We start from the raw sequence: 22027 nt of genomic DNA, 5'->3' as shown, positions 1-22027 counted from the left end.
CGATTGGGAGTAGGCTGACAGCTTCTTTCAACATCATTTGGGACTAATAAAGAGGTCTAAATATTAAGTAAAAATCTGAAATTCGCTTTAAGTCAACATCCTTTGGGACTGAAATTCTCTTTTGATCTTCCTTTTTAATTGTTTTTGTTGATTGATATAGTGATTGTTTTTCATCTTTTTTATTTTATTTTATTGTTTTGGGTTGTGTTTGATTTATGTTCAAAAGAATTGCCCCCAATAGAATCAATAACCCTACTCTGACACCTGCACATAATTGAAAATCACAACTAAGTTTGATTTATTGGTTATACAGATCGAACCACCACTTTATTGGTTATACAGTTTGAACCACCACTTTATTTAATTCATTACAAGCTACTTCTCTTCCCACTTGGCTGTTGTATCACTTAAATAGAGAAAATAATTTGGCTATCAAATTAGAAAGTAGACCACCGCTAACACTCATATCTGTTTCCTTATCCCATGGGAATAGATCCTCTGATTTGGTTGCTTCCAAAAAATGTTTGATTGAGTTGTTAAGACAAAGAGAATGTAAATTTAGATCAACTCTTACAGAAAATTAAAGTTATATATTGAAGTTTTTGGTTTACAGAATCAGAGAGGCTGAGAAAACAGAAATCATGCTACAATATACCTGGAATGAAGATTTTTGCTGCCTCCTTCAAGGAAACTAAATCTGTTATGTCTTTGGCCTGTCCAAGTTATCATATATTAGATAAACTGTACATAAGTATTTATCAAGCAGTTTAGAAAGTGTCACGTTATAAACATGGCCAAATCCTCCCTCTCCCAGTTTATTTGCTACATTGAAGTTGTTTGTTGCAGCTAAAACTCTTTTTAAATTGAAGAGTGGTGGTTCTGCATTATTTTTCGCAGCTTCAACTCTCGCTTTACTTATAGTCTCACTCATACTGCCTTCCATGCTCCCTGTTTCATTCTTATTATTAGAGCATCGGTTGTTTGGAACACTAGAATATATGTGTTTGTGTGAGTGAGAAAGAGAAAGAGAAAGAGAAAGACAAGGGTGGTAGCACTATACCTTCCATTCCCAAGTATTTCTTCCACAAGAAATAGCCAAGAACTAATGTAATCAAACTTTTTAGAACAGTCAGAAATAACTTTGAAAATCACATTATTGGGTAGGCAGCCCAATGATAATAAACAATACGAAAAGCCAACATGTGATGAAATTGATGGTTTGATTGTGGGAGATATAGGGCTTTTTTATTCAAATAGAGATATTGTTATAGATGTATACATTTTTATATTTTTTTATATTAATTTTCATACATAGATGTGTACATTTTTATACTAACAAAATATATATTTTATTTTCAGCTTTATGATACAATGAGTTTCGTTCACATCCATGATTTACATCCGTTTCAATTTAACAAGAAGATTAAAGTCCGTGTATGCAGAATGTGGAGACCAAAACTTATTGGATATGATGATCAATTCGGTGGTTTACAGTGTATATTGGTTGATCAAATGGTAAGAAAATCTCTTTATTATTCATATTATTTCAGTTTAGTTATCACAGCTTCTTCACTTGCAAACAATTAAATTCAACTAGAATGAATTTTGCTGATGTATTTTCTACTCCAATTTTAAAGTCAACTAATACATTTCCTAAAACAACATTCATTTTTAATTCAAGGTGGTTAGTTCATGATTTACTTTAAAAATCTACAATGCTCATCATCTTGCGTTGAACTTTTATTTATTTATTTATTGAAAACCCAGTTAAACACTCTTGATAAAATCAGCATTTATTTGATGAAAATGGCTTTGAGGGAGGAATATAATATTACTTTGTGTTTGCATCACTAATTCCCAATTAGAGGAACTTCAAGATCATTGCTTTAAGATTTCCAGCATCATTCTTTTTCTTACAATTAGACAGTTTGTACTTTCATACAACTTTTCACACCAAATTATAAGTTTGTCGAGCGTTCACAGATTCATGATTCCAATTTTCAAATAGAGCTTCTCATGTATGTTGCTTACTTTTTTCTTGATGATATTAACTTGGTTTAATATTCTAACCAATTTTTAGGTTTAGATTTAAGGCATCATGTGAACCTGGTATTATGGTGGCTTCGGATTATTGACTTATTTATTGTGGTGCTAATTAATTAAACTCAAGTTATTTGTGCCTAATGAACCAACTGTAATAATTTTAGTTGTAATATATGTGTTTGTGTGCCTATTTGTTTTTTGGTATATAAGCAGACCGCTGTCTTGCATTCTACATGCTGAGGCTGATAGATAATTTTGATGAATTAGAACTTTATGATAACTTGAAGAAGACTGGTTTGGGAAATATGTGGGATTTGAAAATCCAACTTCATGTGGGTTTGATTTACCAAGCAGATTTTTGCTGATTTTTGCGTTGAATGGAGACTTAAGGAACTCAATTACATACATTTTCCTTGTGGTTTTTTTCCATACAGATTTTGGTCAAGCTAATTTTTTGGTTTAATGAAAAGATTGTGCATGCATAAAATACTCAAGCTAATTTCTTCTCCGATTTTTCTGTTTTTTCTTCCTTTTTTTTTTTTAAAATTATAAAAAAACCATGTTTTCTTTTGATATTTTGCAGGTGGTCTTTCGTTGCTTTGGATAGAGCGGTTTGGTCGGTGTTTTCAGTTCTGTTAAGCAAGGGGTGAGTTTCTAGAGTGAAATTTCAATTAATTGTTTTAAGTTTTGTGAATAGAGCATAGGAATTCGCTAATGGCATCAATTGACAATTGGTTGGTGTTAATTTGTTGTTGTAATGATAGGTTCAGATGATTACAATATTTGAACATGTTGGTAAATCCTTTGAGTATTTTGGCAATTGGGTAGTTGATATGTTCCCTGTCTATTTTCATCGCTTTATACATATTTTACGCAATTTTAAAACCCGCAGCATCGCGCGGGCATCTTTTGCTAGTTAAAACATATAGGACTCAAAGTTGTGAAATTGATGTTTTCCCAGCAAATAAAAATCAAGGCGCTACTAATTCAGCTTTGCAAATATGCTCGTATTCTATTACAACGACAAATCTTTAGATGACATAGAAATTTCAAAACACACCCAAGCCCAACCCCTAGTCCTGATTTATGAAAGAAACCACCTTTTTTACCATCTCCACAGCCTTGTCACAACTTGGGTTGAACAAATGGAACACATGTTCCTCCCCTTCACTCTCCACAATCTCAACCACCCCATCCCACCCACTCTTTTTCAATGCTTCATAGTAAGCCCAAGCCCTGTCCCTGAAAAAGTCCTTCTCAGCCACAAAAACCAACACCCTCCCACACCCAATCTCCCCCAATTTCGGATCCTTGCCCGGGTTCACTCTCAGGTCATTCAACCCACCACACGCCGGAAAAATAACCTAAAGCAGCTTTTTGGGCTTTTCGTTCCCAAAATACGGGTGAAACAAAATTATCCCAACTATCTTCGCCCCACTCAGCCCATGGACTCCGGCCTGATGTACCACATGGTTCATAAGGGTGGCCCCGGCATTGTCCCCGCCCACGAAAACACGGTCAAAGTCAACATAATCGTTGAGCCAGGTTTCGGGCCCATTACAATTAGAATGGGCCGCAGCCCATTGGAGTGCTTCCCATGAATCTTCATACGCAACAGGGAGTGGGTGCTTAGGGGCCCGCCTATAGTGCACAGACAAAACGACGACGTTTGCTTCGGATGTTAGCAAAACGGCGTGGTTGTGGTAGAGAGGAGAGTAGGGGGATGCCCCGCACTACTCACATTCCATTCAAGCCCAATTTCGGGGCTTGGTGGTGGCACGCCCCGCACTCAAAAAAGAAGGACCAAAAACTCCTTCAATCGGCCTACCCGGCCGAAAAGAGGGAAACATGAGGATTTTGGGTCCATCGAAGATGAGAAATGAGAATTGTTGTGTAAAACTGAAAGACTTGTGATTTTTGTTTTGGGTTTTATGAAAGAGAATACTTTGATATTTTATGAAATTAACCAACCATTTCTTGGCAGCTAAGGCCAGAGGCTTATGTCGGTATTTGGGGTTGTTGAGCAGCTGAAAGCAACAATTATATATCTTCTTTCGTCTCAAACACGTCCACCAATCTAACGGGTTGAGCCTTGAATATGCCTTGAATATTCAACGGTCATGATTTTTCAATGGTCATGATTTCATAATCTTATTCATGATTTTTCAACGGTATTTGGGATTGTTTACTCTATTGACGGTTTGAACGGTATTGGTTTGCCTTGATTATGCCTTTTCAATGGTCATGATTTTTTGTAATCTTATTCATGTATTCTACGGTGGATTAGAGTCTATAATATGAGAGTGTGCTAGAGTATGCTCGAGCATGATTCTAAAGGATTTATTAGATGACCCAATAGCTGAGCAATTAATATTTTCAAATGAATTTGGATATGACCATCCCATTTCCCATAATCCCCTTGGCATATACTTTAAAACCTTATCCATCCTTGTCTTATACTTTTCATTATCTTCTTGTAGCTCTGTTATATAGTGAATCACCAAATAGCAGCAGATTTGTACAAGAATTGAAGTATAATTGCTTAATATATAATTTTTATTTTTTTAATTATTTATAAATGGTGGCTCATACAAGTTTGGGTCTTGAATTAGACCACATTTTGATATTCCTCTCAGAATATATAAATTATTGTTGGTCTTTTCCCACATAAGATATCTGCACATACAGTCATATATATGAACTACAAAAGATTGGAATGGGTGGGGGGTTGGAAAATGAACAATAATGAAATTGGTGAACCATGTTTAGGATCTGGCCACACAAAATTTTACAATTATTGAAAGAAAAAGAAAAGAAGAAACGAACGTAAGAGTGAATGTGACAACATAGAAAAACTTCATGTCACAATGATTCCACTGTCAACATCTACATCAGTATCCCACACCAATCCAATTCTAACAGCTGGTCACAGCCCATCAACTCTAGCTCAATGCACCAAGCATCTTCCGAGGAGGTCACCCATTCTAATACTACCTTTTTGGTACCCTACTCAAATCTTTATGGATGAGTTGGTGATATATTGTAATACGTTTTCTCCACAGTTTTTATTTTTTATATACAAGCGATATTCTATTTTAATAAAATCTAAATTACAATGAGGGAGACGAAGTGTAGTTCGTCTCGTAAAGTATTTTCAAAAATAAATTAAATAAAAATTTATTTTTTAAAATCTATGCATGACTTTGCGCGACGAAAGACAAAAATTCGGTGCACAAAGTCTTGCGCGACGAATTCTCGTTCGTCTCTCAAAGTGTTTACAAAAATAAATAAAATAAAAAATTATTTTTAAAATTTTTTGGATGACTTTGCGCGACGAAATAATAATCTTCGTCTCGCAAAGTCTTTACAAAAATAAATAAAATAAATAAATTATTTTGTTAGAAAAATATATTATTCTAGTTCGGATTGGGTTTTTGTTAGAAAATATATATTTTAAATTGACGATCGAATTGGTTCATTGTATTCATATAGGGTGAAGGACTGTAGCTGTAAAAAATCATTAAAATCGAAATTGAAATAACCGTTAAATCGTGATTTTTTGTTTATAACCGTCGAAAAGTTTTGTCCTATTACTTGATCTCTGAATGTTTATTTTTTCCGATTTTTGGCATATATGATCTCGAAGTATAAACAAACAAGTTTGACGGTTGGATCGTTGAAACTAATTTCGTAGAATGCGTATGCCATCAAAATAATATATTCACTAACAATTAAGAGTTTATTTATACTTTCATTAAATACAACATAAGATTTTGTGGTATCCACTAGTGTAAATATTTTAAATTGAAGATCAAATTGAGTCATTGTATTCATATAGGGTCAAGGAGTGTAGCTGTAAAAAAATCATCAAAATCGGAGTTAAAATAACCGTTAAATCATGATTTTTGTTTATAACCATCGAAAAGTTTTGTCCCATTACGTAATCTCGGAATGTTTATTTTTTCTTATTTTTGGGGTATATGATCTCGAAGTATAAACAAACAAATTTGACAGTTGGATCGTTGAAACTAGTTTCATAGAATACATATGCCATCAAAACAATATATTCACTAACAATTAAGAGTTTATTTATACTTTTGTTAAATATAATATAAGATTTTGTGGTATCCACTAGTGTAAATATTTTAAATTGACGATCGAATTGGTTCATTGTATTCATATAGGGTCAAGGAGTGTAGTTGTAAAAAATCATCAAAATCAGAGTTGAATTAACCGTTAAATCATGATTTTTTGTTTATAACCGTCGAAAAGTTTTGTCCTATTACTTGATCTCTGAATGTTTATTTTTTCCGATTTTTGGCGTATATGATCTTGAAGTGTAAACAAACAAGTTTGACAGTTGGATTGTTGAAACCAGTTTCGTAGAATGTGTTCGTACCACTTTTACAAAAATCAAAGGAGATAGTATCGTATAGTAGTGTAGCTCGGAAGTCCGAGTGTCGTATCCACAGAGAGCAGTGTAAAGAAAATAACAGAGATGAAAAAGAACAAGTGTGATTGAGAGGTAGATTTATGCAAGATTTGATTTAGAGAAAATTTAATTGATTAAAACACTAAGGCATTGGGTTTCCACTTTTAACATAAGCATGCAACTCTTAATAATTTGATCCACAAAATATTTTCCAATGTAGTTGTTCAAAATAATTAAAGCTCTTTTTAATTTCCTTTAGAAGTATTCTAAGCATAACTTGTACCATTGGCAACAAACTATCAAAAAAATAATCTTCATCAAAATTCTATTAATCTTTAGTAATTCTCTTCTCTTTTAAAAGCATGAAAGTTTTTACTACACAATGGGAAAAACATGATTGAACCCATGAAATAGATTATCAAACATTCATCAATTAATTAAAAAGAAAACTACAAATTCCATTTGAACAAAAACTACAAATTCACATTAAAGCTTAAGTTTGGATCAAACTAATAAAAATTACACACTTATATTAAAAGTTTTCTCCCTAGCCCTAGCTAGGGAGTTAGTTCCCCATAATAAAATAAAACTAAAAACAGAATTTAAGACTTAGAAATATGGAGGGAAAAGAGAAAAAGCTCAAGATTGTGGAGCTTGGTGTAGTTTTACAATGCCGTAGCTCCATCTATTTATAGGAGGATGGGAGCAATATTCATGATTTTAATATGTCTTCCACTTGCCATCAAACCAATTGCCAAGTTGCTTCCTTTAATTAATTCATTGTGATGATGACTCCTTATCTAAATTCTTCAAAACTTTCTTCCACTTGAACACTTTGTCATGCATTTCCATACTTTCCTTCTTCTCATTGTCGGGTATCACTCTTGAATTTCTCCACACCACTCTCCACTTGCTTTTTTACTCCAAGCTTTTATCATTTCAAATAAGTACCCATCATTTTCAAATATATTCCTTAATCTTGGCCTAGTTCCTTGACTTTGGTTTTCACAAAGATCTTTGAGTCTTCTTATCAATTGCTCCACTTGCTCATCTATCGTATCTTCTCATAAAAACTGCAGCAACTTTCCTCAAATTGTAGCTAGATAACAACTCAAGCATCATCATTCTTCTTTGCATTCATTGGTTGCAAGTAGTCAATTTGAACTTCTCCTTCATTGTTTATTCATTCTTTCTTTATTTCTTCAATGATGGAAGCTTTGCATGCATGTCCTAGAGTATATTCAGGCAATTGATTGCTTCTTCTTTTCATTTGTTTTATCTTCAATTGCATTTGCTGCTGCACAAGTTGTCTCGAGCAAATTTCCTTGGCTTTGGCTGCACATATTTCTTCTCATCCTTTACTTTCTTCTTGCAACACATTACTTACTTCTTTTCCTCAACATGCTATTGGTGGAAGACACTTAATATCTACAAACAACCACTCATTAAATATAAAAACAAAGATTGGAAAGAAACAATAAAAATACTTTAATAGATTTATATAAAACAAAAGAAAATACTAACAAATATAAATTTAAGGATAAAACTTGTATTAATTTTGTGCTCATCAGAATGCATATGCCATCAAAACAATATATTCACTAACAATTAAGAGTTTATTTATACTTTCATTAAATACAACATAAGATTTTGTGGTATCACTAGTGAAAATATTTTAAATTGAAGATCAAATTGAGTCATTGTATTCATATAGGGTCAAGGAGTGTAACTGTAAAAAATCATCAAAATCGGAGTTAAAATAATCGTTAACTTGTGATTTTTGTTTATAACCATCGAAAAGTTTTGTCCCATAACGTGATCTCTGAATGTTTATTTTTTCTGATTTTTGGGGTATACGATCTCGAAGTATAAACAAACAAATTTGACGGTTAGATAGTTGAAACTAGTTTCATAGAATACATATCCCATCAAAACAATATATTCACTAATAATTAAGAGTTTATTTATACTTTTATTAAATATAACATAAGATTTTGTGGTATCTACTAGTGTAAATATTTTAAATTGACGATCGAATGCAGTCATTGTATTCATATAGGGTCAAGGAGTGTAGCTGTAAAAAATCATCAAAATCAGAGTTGAAATAACCGTTAAATCTTCATTTTTCTTTTATAACCGTCGAAATATTTTGTCCCATTAATTGATCTCTTAATGTTTATTTTTTCTGAATTTTAGCGTAAATGATCTCGAAGTATAAATAAAGAAGTTTGACGGTTGGATCGTTGAGTAGCTTTAAATTTGTTTATTTTGTATGTATAACACTTAAGAAATTGAATAGTATATATATTTATTAGTAGCTTAAAATTTTTTTAAAGACTTTGCGCGACCAATATATAGTATTTCGTCGCGCAAAGTATACTCTAAAAATTTGGGCGGGTACCAAAAATGGGAATTTTTTAAATAAAAAAAAAATTACGACTTTGCGCGACCAATATATAGTATTTCGTCGCGCAAAGTATAGTCGAAAAATTTGGCGGGTACCAAAAATGGGTATTTTTTTTATAAAAAAAAAATTTACGACTTTGCGGGACCAATATATAGTACTTCGTCGCGCAAAGTATACTCTAAAAATTTGGGCGAGTACCAAAAATGGGTATTTTTTTAAAAGAAAAATTTACGACTTTGCGAGACCAATATATAGTATTTCGTCGCGCAAAGTATACTCGAAAAATTTGGGCGGGTACCAAAAATGGGAATTTTTTAAAAAAAAATTTACGATTTTGCGCGACCAATATATAGTATTTCGTCGCGCAAAGTATACTCGAAAAATTTGGGTGGGTACCAAAAATGGGAATTTTTTTATAAAAAAATTTACAACTTTGCGCGACCAATATATATTATTTCGTCGCGCAAAGTGTACTTGAAAAATTTGGGCGGGTACCGAAAATGGGAATTTTAAAAAAAAAAAATTACGACTTTGCGCGACCAATATATATTATTTCGTCGCGCAAAGTGTACTCGAAAAATTTGGCGGGTACCAAAAATGGGACGCGGGAATATTTTGGTCGCGCAAAACTTTGAGCGACCAAAATTTCGTCTCGCAAAACCCTAAAAATTTGGGCGGGCACCAAAAATGGGAAATTTTTTTAAAAGACTTTGCGCGACCAATATATTATTTCGTCGCGCAAAGTAATCCGGTTTTTAAAACCAACATAACTCCTCCACCATTTTCTCAATATTTTCTACTCTTCTTACCTCTCCTCTCACTTTCCCTCTCCCCAAATCCTATCCTTTCTCTCACACTCACTCCTCTCACTTAATCTCTCATCTCTTTCTTCACTATCTCTCACCAAATCCTACCATTTCTCTCACACTCACTCCTCTCACTTAATCTCTCATCTCTTTCTTCACTATCTCTCACTCTCACTCACTCTCTTATCTCTCTTTTCATCATCTCTCACTCTCACTCACTCTTTCATCTCTCTCTCACTATCTTCTCTAATTCTCTCACACTCACTTCTCCCTCTCATTCTCACTCACTCAAAATCTTGTCAAATAGTATATTCTCTCCAAATGTTAAAATTTTTTCAATAATATGTGTTTTTAGAGTTAGTTTTGAGTTTATGCCAATTTTTTGTTATTATTTTATGTTATTTTTTTTTTATATTTGACAATATTTGTTTTTTTTTTTTGTAGGGAATTGTCGAGACTTTGACGGCTAAAGTCGAAAAACATATCCTCCGCCACTACCATCACAATAGGCTTGTAGATTTTATTATTGTACTTTGTTAATTTATGTGTACATTTGAATATTATATATATTGGATAATTTGACCACTATTTTTCATATATAATTTTATTTTAAATATGTCAATTTAAATTAAAGTAATTAAAAAAATAAAATCATACAATTAAATTAAATTTTAAAAGTAAAAATTTGAAAAAATTAATATAATGAAATTGATATAAGAGAAATAATAAAACAAAATGTCAAAATCCTTGCGCAACAAAATATTTCGTCGCGCAAACTAACTAGTTTATTTTTAATTAAATTTTTTTAAAAATAAATAAATATTTCGTCGTGCAAAGTTTTGCGCGACATTAGGATTCGTCGCGCAAAGTAAATAATATTCGTCGCTCAAAGTAGATAATATTCGTCACGCAAAGTGGTACTATTCGGCGCGCAAGGTTGCTATCATTCGTCGCGCAAAGTGTCTTTGAGCGACGTTAGTGTTCGACGTGCAAAGTTATTATCGTTCGTCGCGCAAATATACTTTGCGCAACGAATAATAATTTTCGTCGCGCAAACTTGCGCGAGACGGGTTTTGCGCGACAGAACTTGCTCGACCAAAAGTTCGTCGCGCAAAGTTTGCGCGACGAAATTGTACTTTGCGCAACAAACATATTTCGTCGCGCAAAGTATTTTTTGTAGTTGTGTTTATTGTGAGTCAACATGGTCTTTTGAGATAAATACGAGGGATGGTTCTTTGAGAAAAGCCTATGGGTGTATGCATCAAGATGGGAAAGAGGAGTTGAAAAAATATTTCCATAATTATAAGGTAAGATAAGCTTAACTTCATATTTATGAAAGGCCAAACATCAAAATCTTTATTATATGTGTATCACAGCACACTTCCTTGATGACGAGTGGAGACTATATAAAAGAATTATTTCATTTATTAGGGTTGAAAAGAACCACACAGGTGTAGAAGTAGGAGATCTTATAGCATCTGAATAAGTTAAGTGGGGTATACGTGATAAAATTTTCTCAATAACTTTAGATAATGCATCTAGTAATGCCGTGGTACAAAACTATCTTAAAGCAATTTTACTGGAGCTCCCATTTAAGGGTAAATTATTGCATGGTTGTTGTGTTCATATTTTAAATTTAATTGTGCAAGGTGGTTTGAAAACAATTAATCAATCTATACCAAAAATTAGAAGTAAAAAAAGAAGAAGAAAGAGAAGGAGAAAAAAGGAAAAAAGAAGAAGAAATATATAAATTTACAAAAATGCTCCTGAGCTTCGAGGGTTAACAGGCATTTGCAAATTTACACGACACGACACATTAACTTAATGTGTGGTTAATGGGTCAACACGATAACTCGGACCCGAATACTGAAATTTTCGTACGAATTCGTGTCGTGTTAACAGGTCGTATACAATATTGTCAGGTCTACTGAGCAGATACTTTAGCTTGGGCCCTACCGGATGCTAAATTTTAGCTTACAGGATATTTCTTTCCCTTTTTTTTTTAGGGAGTTTCACTAAAACACCCAAAATGGGGGCTGAAATTATAAAAAAACCCAACACCCAAAACACTTTATAAACACACCCAAAACCCATCATTACACACACTCAAAACCCATTTATAAACACACCCAAAAAATATACAATTGTTGATTTTGGAGTTGATTTTGGGTGTGTTTCTATGTTTAAATAGTATGGGTTTTTTTATAAATACATGTCTAGGATTGGGTTTATTTATAATAATCTATGTTTGGGAATCCTGGAATTGGTGTTTTCGTTTTTTAGTGTTTATTAAATGAGGTGTTCTAATATCAATCAAGTTTGGGTAATTATATATTGTACACTGTGTACTTTTTAAGCAAAGGAAGAGGAATTTTCTGTTTTCTTTTCTTTTGTTGCAAAAAATAGGAATGAAAACAAAAATTAAAGACCTGCAGAGCGCTGGGAAAGAAAAGCGATAGATTCTCTTTCGGTTGGTGGACCAGGCGATCTGAAGAATCCAAGTCCACCTTTCGTCTTGTTGAATTATGTCACAGAGTGACGGTACGCGGTATAATTATTTCAGCAATACCGTTACTCTCTCCACTGAAGGTATGCTCACATGGCTTTGTTTCCTCTTTTTGGCCGAAAGGCCATCACAACATTTTCTCTTTTCTTTTTTTGTTACAAAAAAAAAAGTAATGGTTCTTTGGTTTGTTGCCAATTTTCAACACGGTACGCGGTATAATTATTTCACACGGCGAGGTATAATTATTTCAACAATGCTGGTCTTCACAGAGCTTCAGCTTGGTTTTGTAAACCCACTTGACTTCTCAGTTGGTCTGTCAACCAATTCCCATGTACCATTTTTTAAAATCATTTGGAGTTCATCTACCATAGCTTTTAGCCATGAACTATCTTGAGCTGCCTCTGCATATTTCTCTGGTTCAATGATACATAGATTGCACTGTGCAAGCACATCATCTGGTCTTCTCCATTTCAATGGTGAGTGATCATAAGCTTGAGTGTTCCTTTCTTCACTGCTTATATCACTTGAGATGTGTTGAGTTGATATTTGAGACAGAAAAGGACTCCTTTCTTGTTGAACTTGAATCTGAGGAGATATGGCAGCATCCTCATCTTCATTTTCCACACCAGACTTATGCTCATCTTGGATTCCATTTCTGAAGAGAGAGACAGTAGAGTTGATTAGATTGATGTGGCAAATGGAGATGATAAAAATATACACTGTGTACTTTTAAGTAAAGGAAGAGGAATTTTCTGTTTTCTTTTCTTTTGTTGCAAAAAATAGGAATGAAAACAAAATTGAAAGACCTGCAGAGCACTGGAAAAGAAAAGCGATAGAGTCTCTTTCGGTTGGTGGACCAGGCCATCTTCAGAATCCGAAGAATCCAAGTCCACCTTTCGTCTTGTTGAATTATTTCACACAGTGATGGTACGCGGTATAATAATTTCAGCAATACTGTCCTTAATTTACTCTCTCCACTGAAGGTTCACTGCAGGTAGGCTCACATGGCTTTGTTTCCTCTTTTTGTTACAAAAAGAAGTAATGGTTCTTTGGTTTGTTGCCAATTTTCAACACGGTACGCGGTATAATTATTTCACACGGCGAGGTATAATTATTTCAACAATGGTGTCCTTAATTTACACTCTCCACTGAAGGTTCACTGCAGGTAGCAGGAAACTACGACTAAGCAAGAGGCCGGCATGAGAAAGTTGATTAGTCCCCTTTATATAGAGTTCCCAACTCTCGACAGAGTTTTTGACATTTGCTTGGATTTTATCAGTCGAGAGCAAATGTGAGGTTAAGCAAGAGGCGCATCCAATTATCAAACAACATGGATTACAATATCACTACTGAACCAGCAGCCTCTTCCTCTTCCTCTTCTCCTTCCACCCGTCAATGGGAATATGATGTCTTTCTTAGTTTTATATATATATATATTTTTTTTTATAAATGTTGGCTCTCATACAAGTTGGCATGGAGAACCCTTTCAAAGTAAACCTTCTGCCCGTCGGTGGAGGTTTAGGGGAGAGTAACGGGACTGAAAAGGACAAGAGAAGAGGTTTAAAGTGTGGGATGTACCAGATGTAGCTTGGGCCCTACCGGATGCTAGATTTTTTTTTTTTTTTTTTTTTTTTTTGGGTCTAAACCATGAGGTGGTCCTGGATGAGCCCCAACTATGGGTGACACCTTTAAGCCTTAACCACAACCCAAACTAATCCTCACTCACACCGGGTCGGCCCGTAAGGGGTAAAGTGTTGGCCAAAGTGGTGACTCCGTACGAGAGCAGGGATCGAACCCCTGACCTCTCTTAAGGAATGAGAGTGCCGAACCACTTACACCAACCACCTTGGTTGATGCTAGATTTTAGCTTACGGGATATTTCTTCCTTTTTAAATATATATATATATATATATATATATATATATTCATATATTTTCTGAAATTGGTGTTTTCGTTTTTTAGTGTTTATTAAGTGAGGTGTTCTAATATCAAGTTTGGTTAATTATATATTGAACACAAATTTGTCTCATACGAGAGAGACAGTGGAGTAGATTAGATTGATGTGGCAAATGGAGATGATAAAAATATACACTCTGTACTTTTTAAGTAAAGGAAGAGGAATTTTCTCTTTTCTTTTATTTTGTTGCAAAAAATAGGAATGAAAACAAAAATTAAAGACCTGATCTAAATTTCAAATTTCATTTTTGGTATTTTGCAAAAATTGCCTCGCATCGCCAATAATTGCTTCCTCCATCTTGTCTGAATTTATGATTATGCCACTGACTTTGTTTGAATTCACAATAGTGCCACTGAGTTTGCTTGGCAGATATCTTGTTTGCATGCATTAATTCTCAAAAGCCTGTATTGATGCATGATGCACTGAAGGAGAGACAGGGGCTTGTTTGGCACATTGGCAAAATTCTGTTTCCCTCTTCTTCTTTTTTCTTTTTCTTTTTTTTTTAATTTAAATTTTTTGCATTGGATGCTTTCACATGGGTTGCTCCCCACCTTTTATCTTTCTGCAGTGTGTGGGCTGGCTGCATTTCTCTTTCTCATTTTCTTCTCTCTCTTTCTTCTCCTCTTTCTTCTTGTTCTTCTTCAAGACCCAAACCCGAGGTCAATTCAGAAGTCCCATTTCGGAAGCTCCGATCAGAAAACTTTCTTCTTGTTCCCAACTCTTGACAGAGTTTTTGACATTTGCTTCGATTTTATCAGTCGAGAGCAAATGTGAGGTTAAGGAAGAGGCGCATCCAATTATCAAACAATACGGATTACCATATCACCACTGAACCAGCAGCCTCTTTGCATATATGCATGTTTATATATTAGTCTGCAGCATCTTTCTTGATCTGGAGGACTATCTGTCTCTAACTTAATTACTAGCTCTCTTATACTTATTTGTGGAGATTTTTTGGACCTAGCGTTATTTGCATATATGCATGTTTTGACAGGTTTGCAGGTTTTGGATAGGGATATGGATTCTTCTTCTTCTTCTTCTTCTTCTTCTTCTTCTTCTTCTCTTCCTTTTCCTGCTCCCCTTCAAGAAAAGTTCGCTGTGTTTCTTAGTTTCAAAGGTGAGGACACATGCGAAGCTGTTACCAGCCATCTTCATGCGGCTTTACTTCGGAAGCAAATTGAGACCTACATAGATAACAGACTTGAGAAAGGAGACGACATTGGACCTTCCCTTAAAGAAGCAATCAAGAAATCGAAAATTGCACTAGTCATTTTTTGTCGCATAGATCCATCAGATGTACGAAAACAGCAGGGAACTTATGCACTTGAAGATCATCCAGTTAAGCGCAGTAGGGATGAGGTGGCCAACTGGAGGGCTACTTTGGAGGAGGCAGCTAATATGTCTGGGTTTCATTATTCAAGCAAAACAGGGTATACTGAATCTCTAGCTTGTATCAATTTCTACTTATTATCATTTGATGCATACTTACTATTGTTTGTCTTTCATAACGATATTTGCCTGCAGGACAGAGGCCGATTTTGTTGAGAAAGTTGTTCAAGATGTTTTGACCAAATTGAATAACAAATCGTCAAGTGATTTAAAGGGTCTAGTTGGAATTGAAAAGAAAATTGAAGCTGAACGCCTTGAAAAGTCACTTGAAGATCTGACAGTGAGTTGTATATATTAATTCTCTAGTATTGACGATGTGACAGTGAGTTGTATATATTAAGTTTTCTCACAATTGTTTTTCCATAAAATAGGGACTAAACGAAATTGGAAGCCTTGAAATAACTAAAGCTGACGAGTCTGAAGCTAACGACGGCGATGTAAGTATAATACACACACATGGATGTCTTATTCAATTTGACAACCATATTCTTTTACCTATTTTTATATTAATTTATTAATGCAATTGCTTTTCATACAATAGGGAGTAGAAGCAACCGAAACCAATAAAGGCTCTCCTGGAGGAGATGAGATCAGCCCCGATACTCAAAAAAAGGACCAACTTGGCGATGTTACTGTGAGTATATATTTAGTTACACTTACACATATCGGTAGATATAGTCTACTTTAATTGATTAGTACCCTTTATATAGAGTTCCCAACTCTTGATAGAGTTTTTGACATTTGCTTCAATTTTATCAGTCGAGAGCAAATGTGGATGACAATATCACCACTGAACCAGCAGCCTCTTCCTCTTCTCCTGCCACTCGTCAATGGAGACATCTCACGACAATTAAACCGTGCCTATTTGACGTATGAGACGAACTATCTAGTTGGAATAGACTCTCACATACAATAAATGAATGATCTTTTAGGTGTAGGAGCAGCTGATGTTCGCATGGTAGGTATATGGGGGATGGGTGGAATAGGTAAGACAACACTTAGTAAAGCTGTTTATAATTCAGTTGCCCGTAAGTTTGCAGGTTCCTGCTTTTTGGGAAATGTTAGAGAAAATTCAGAGGCACCAGGAGGCTTAGTCCAACTACAAAAGACTCTTCTTCATGACATTCTCGGGCTGAAAATATCGAGTCTCACAAATGCTGATTCATGAGTCAATATCAGTAAGAGTAGGTTGCGCCACAAAAGGGTTCTCCTAATTATTGATGATGTGGATCAATTGGACCAGTTAAAATACTTAGCTGGAAGCTCTGATTGGTTTGGTGCCGGCAGTAGAATTATCATAACAACTAGGGATCAACATTTGCTTCATGCCCATGGAGTTGAGTTCACATACCAAGTGAAGGAGTTAGAATCTGATGAAGCTTTGGAACTCTTCAGTTCTAATGCCAAGGGACTCCATTAATCCAAAAAAATATGGTTCATTTTTATATGGGAAAAGTATTGCAGCGTGGCTCTCTGTAATAGAAAGAGTCAAAACAGCTCCTGCCTCATATATTCTTAAAAATCTTCAGGTGCCTGACTTTAAAAAAATTAAACCACCAACCCTGCAAAGCAAGGTACGCACAACATGTATTGTCTTTTCAATATTTGACTGGAGAAACCATTTTATATATTAGTTTGTTAATGCAATTTCTTTTTCAAACAATAGAGATTATATGAAGCTGAAATCCCTGAAAAGTTTTTTGAAGATGAAGAAGATCTGACAGTAAGTTGTATGTATTAAGTTTTCTCACAATTGTTTTTCCATAAAATAGGGACTAAATGAAGTTGGAAGCCTTGAAATGCCTGAAGCTGACAAGTCTGAAGCTGACGACGTCGAGGTAAGTACAATGCACACACATGAATATCTTATTCAATTTGACAACCATATTCTTTTACCTATTTTTATATTAATTTATTAATGCAATTGCTTTTCAATATGTTGCCAAGAAACAAATGAGTTTGCCTTGCAGTTACCTGAAAGCACTTTCATTTTATTTGATAAGGAACTTGCATTTGTTAATAGCTTAGTTGCTAACTTTTTCATACCAGGGAACAATTGGAATTCAACGCCAAGAAAGTTTGCCTGAGCAACCAGATGGGATATGGTCTAGTGCTAGAAGCTTCTTAAGTGAGGTGCAAACTCTACAACTTTCTAAGCACCTCTCGATCAGTTGCTTATAATTTTTTCTTGCAAGATATATCTCTTAAACTTTAATTGAACTACTAATTTCTTGTGTAGGTATTTACAGCGGAGTGGATGTTTTTAATCGTTAGCCTGATGCTAGAGATCTTTTCAGCTATATGTGATCAGTTTTCCTCCCCAAGAAAGCCCCTCTATGCACTCTTTGGTATGGGGCTGGCTATTATGGCTCTAGCCACTTGCATCTGGGAATTCATTCACAAAGGCAGAGGAAAAGTTCAATTTGGCAAGTGCGGAAAATTTCTGTGGTGGTTTTATTGTCCATGTTCAGGCACCCTTTTTGGTACTTTCCCTGAGATTTGTGGATTAATTTATGCAATCACTCAGTGGGCTTCCTCCATGGTTCAGCTCGCGTGCGTGCTTCGGCATAAGGACAATCCTTTCAAGGTAAACATTTTGCCTGTCCTCTTTCTTGTGTGTTTGGTTGTTTCAAAATTAATTCGGAATGCGAGGGGCAGTACAACCAGTGAGACGGAATTGGAAGCCATCGCTGTTGACCCTTGAGCTGGACTACGAACTTGTAATGTCTTTGTAACTTTGCAGCTTAAAAGATTGTGTTTGTCATGCCCAGCAAAATTTTGACGTGCATGCCGTTTAGCCAGAAATTAAAACATATTTGCAACAAGTAGAATTCCGAATGATTATCTAGAACTCGCAAGTAGAGTCGTAGGCTATGCTCAAGGGAATCCATTAGCCCTCACAACTATGGGTTCAATTTTATATAGGAAAAGTATAGATGAATGGCACTCAAATATTCATGAAATCCTCAAAATAACTAAAAGGGCGCGTGACTTGCAAAGCACGGTACGCACAACATGTATTGTCTTATCAATTTGACTGGCGAAACCCTTTTTCCTCTTTTATATATTTTCTTTTTCAAATAATAGAGATTAAATGAAGCTGAAAAGTTACTTGAAGATGAAGAAGATGTGAGTTGTTTATATTAATTCTCCAATATTGACGATGTGACAGTGAGTTGTATATATTAAGTTTTCTCACAATTGTTTTTTCATAAAATAGGGACTAAACGAAGTTGGAAGCCTTGAAACGCCTTATTCAATTTGACAACCATATTCTTTTACCTATTTTTATATTAATTTATTAATGCAATTGCTTTTCAATATGTTGCCAAGAAACAAATGAGTTTGCCTTGCAGTTACCTGAAAGCACTTTCATTTTATTTGATAAGGAACTTGCATTTGTTAATAGCTTAGTTGCTAGCTTTTTCATACCAGGGAACAATTGGAATTCAACGCCAGGAAAGTTTGCCTGAGCAACCAGATGGGATATGGTCTAGTGCTAAAAGCTCCTTAAATAAGGTGCAAACTCTTCTTGCAAGATATATCTCTTAAATTTTCTAAGCACCTCTCGATCAGTTGCTTATAATTTTTTCTTGCAAGATATATCTCTTAAACTTTAATTGAACTACTAATTTCTTTTGTAGGCATTTTCAGCGGAGTGGATGTTTTTAATCGTTAGCCTGATGCTAGAGATCTTTTCAGCTATATGTGATCAGCTTTCCTCCCCAAGAAAGCCCCTCTATGCACTCTTTGGTATGGGGCTGGCTATTATGGCTCTAGCCACTTGCATCTCGGAATTCATTCACAAAGGCAGAAGAGGAAAAGTTGAATTTGGCAAGTGCGGAAAATTGCTGTGGTGGTTTTATTGTCCATGTTCAGTCACCCTTTTTGGTACTTTCCCTGAGATTTGTGGATTAATTTATGCAATCACTCAGTGGGCTTCCTCCATGGTTCAGCTTGTGTGCGTGCTTCGGCATAAGGACAATCCTTTCAAAGTAAACATTTTGCCTGTCCTCTTTCTTGTGTGTTTGGTTGTTTCAAAATTAATTCGGAATGCAAGGGGCAGTACAACCAGTGAGATGGAATTGGAAGCCATCGCTGTTGACCCTTGATCTGGACTACGAACTTGTAATGTCTTTGTAACTTTGCAGCTTAAAAGACTCTGTTTGTCATGCCCAGCAAAATTTTGACGTGCATGTAGTTTAGCCAAAAATTAAAATATGGACGACTCAAATTTGTGAAATTGATGTTTTCCCAGCAAATAAAAATCAAGGCGCTACTAATTCAGCATTGCAAATATGCTCATATTCTATTACAATGACAAATCTTAAGATGACATTGAAATTTCAAAACACACCCAAGCCGAAGGCCAAGCCCAACCTAGTCCTAGTCCTGATTTATGAAAGAAACCACCTTTTTAACCATCTCCACAGCTTTGTCACAACTTGGGTTGAACAAATGGAACACATGGTCCTCCCCTTCATTCTCCACAATCTCAACCACCCCACCCCACCCACTCTTTTTCAATGCTTCATAGTAAGCCCAAGCCCTGTCCCTGAAAAAGTCCTTCATTTTATAAAAGAGAATTATTGCGGATTATATCCTTTGATATTTTATGAAATTAACCAACCATTTCTTGGCAGCTAAAGCAGAGGCTTATGTCGGTATTTGGGGTTGTTGAACTGCTGAAAGCAATGATTATCTTCTGTCGTCTCAAACACGTCCACCAATCTAACGGGGGTTGAGCTTGAGACTTTTTATTTTAGGGGTAAAATAGGGATTTTAAAACTCGTTGGGTGGTGGGGAGAGGAAAAGTGTTGGGTCCAGATAGAAACACCCATCGTTTAATTCATTTTATTTGTAATAAAAGATATGGTTTTTTTTTAATGATGATACAAAAATAGAGTTGATGTAATGGGCACATATGTCTTTTGGGTAATTAATGATTATTATTATTATTTTTAAAATCAAACATTATATTACTTGTAAAATAAATATTAACTTACTCATGATACTAACACAATAATAAAAATATTATGTAATACACATTTAAAAATTGAAAGAAAATCATTATCTTCGCGTAATACTAGTTAAACTTTCAGTTAAGTTTGAGTCAAGTAATCCATTCATTTCTGGTTGGGTTGGAATCATTCTAAAATTGTTAACCCTAATCTGTTTTGCAACAACCACATGAAAAACCCTTCGCACGTGTATACGCATGTATGTGTAGTTTATTCATAGTTATTAGAAGCAAAGCTAATACGTATTATGCCTTAATTATATATATAAACACACACATGTATGCATATGTAAGTCAATACTATGCTTATAAGTAATATCCCATTAGAAACCTCATATTATACTCTAACTAATTAACGATGAATAGCAAACCAAATAAATCCCTGAGCTCTGAAGCACCATAGATCAGCACTATCAGGGCCATCAGCAGCACCGAACTTGAATTCCAAACTTAACTAAACTCAACTCAGTCGTACGGTTCGGCTCTTCTAGCAACTTAACTCTAATTTTACTATTTGGCTCATAATTTTCATTCAACAATATGTGCTCGTTTTCATCATTCAAAAATTTGTGCTCGGCTTCAGTGAGAACGTTGCGCTCGTGGGGTAGCCCTATTAGTAGCTTAGGGCTCGTTACATCGCATAAACTAAACGTAATTCTGGCAATACACATTACTCTGTTAACTCCCATATTGCTAATGGAAGTCTTCATAGCTTGAGGCATGTTACGTATACTCGCCAAGGTTCTCATATTCATAGCTTGTGGCATGTTAGGCGGCAAGCCTGGATTGGCCATCTTGGGTTCTTGGTTGAGAGTAGCTTAACTGTGAGAAAAGATTGTGATACATGTTTGCCCTACATCATGCACTCCTATTTATATTAGACTAGCTTGTCCACGTGCGCTTTTATTTATATAAGACTAGTCTCTCCACATGCGCTCCTATTTATATTAGACTAGCCTCTCCACATGCGCATGAGAGATTTATTTTCTTAATTAGGTGTCATAAGTTTTTTTTTTTTTTAATCACGTGTCATAAGTTTTTTAAATTTATTTGAATCACGTGTCATCAAGGATGCTAGCACTCGAACCCAGAACCTTGTTTGAGGGAGTAAATACTCCAAACAACTACATTAGTAGATCCTTTGCTAGTACTTAAACAAAAACAAAATAAAACAAAACAAATATTTAATGATGAGTGATTGAGAAAAAAAAACTCTTTTAGCACAAAATTAAAAAAATCTTTTTTGGAGAGCCCTCACATGGTGGCGTGGGAGAGCTCGTGGAGAGGCTAATAATAGAGATTTGAAAACTTAGTTTTCAAGTAACTTAAATATTTGGAATATATATGCTTACTTTGGAGATGAGACATGAGAATTGCTATGTGTGTTTGATACTGAGAATTGCTGTGTGTGTTTGATACTGAAGGCCTTGTTCTTTTTTTGGTTTTGGGTTTTATGAAAGAGAGTGT

The 22027-nt window shown here is 34.9% G+C and overlaps 2 protein-coding genes and 1 pseudogene across 2 annotated transcripts; 2 read left to right on the top strand and 1 right to left on the bottom strand.

Moving 5' to 3' along the window:
* Window positions 1-2731: 2731 nt before the first annotated feature.
* On the bottom strand, window positions 2732-3910 carry LOC110767896 (putative carboxylesterase 12 pseudogene; annotated as a pseudogene).
* Window positions 3911-14091: 10181 nt separating this feature from the next.
* LOC110767889 (disease resistance-like protein DSC1) lies at window positions 14092-16441 on the top strand. The gene is made up of 5 exons (XM_021971557.2): window positions 14092-15581; window positions 15676-15820; window positions 15912-15977; window positions 16082-16174; window positions 16300-16441. Exons 1-5 carry the CDS (start codon window positions 15130-15132, stop codon window positions 16414-16416), a joined length of 873 nt encoding a protein of 290 aa, XP_021827249.2. The 5' UTR covers window positions 14092-15129; the 3' UTR covers window positions 16417-16441.
* Window positions 16442-16911: 470 nt separating this feature from the next.
* LOC110767888 (uncharacterized) lies at window positions 16912-19724 on the top strand. Its single transcript, XM_021971555.2, has 6 exons — window positions 16912-17114; window positions 17313-17378; window positions 17590-17673; window positions 17780-18127; window positions 18976-19059; window positions 19185-19724. The coding sequence occupies exons 1-6, from the start codon at window positions 16914-16916 to the stop codon at window positions 19650-19652; spliced, it is 1251 nt and encodes a 416-aa protein (XP_021827247.2). The 5' UTR covers window positions 16912-16913; the 3' UTR covers window positions 19653-19724.
* The last annotated feature ends 2303 nt before the right edge of the window (window positions 19725-22027 follow it).

This window comes from Prunus avium, chromosome 8 (genome assembly GCF_965620075.1).
Source record: "Prunus avium chromosome 8, drPruAviu1.hap1.1, whole genome shotgun sequence".
NCBI lineage: Eukaryota > Viridiplantae > Streptophyta > Magnoliopsida > Rosales > Rosaceae > Prunus > Prunus avium.
This window is presented reverse-complemented; position numbering and strand designations above follow the sequence as displayed.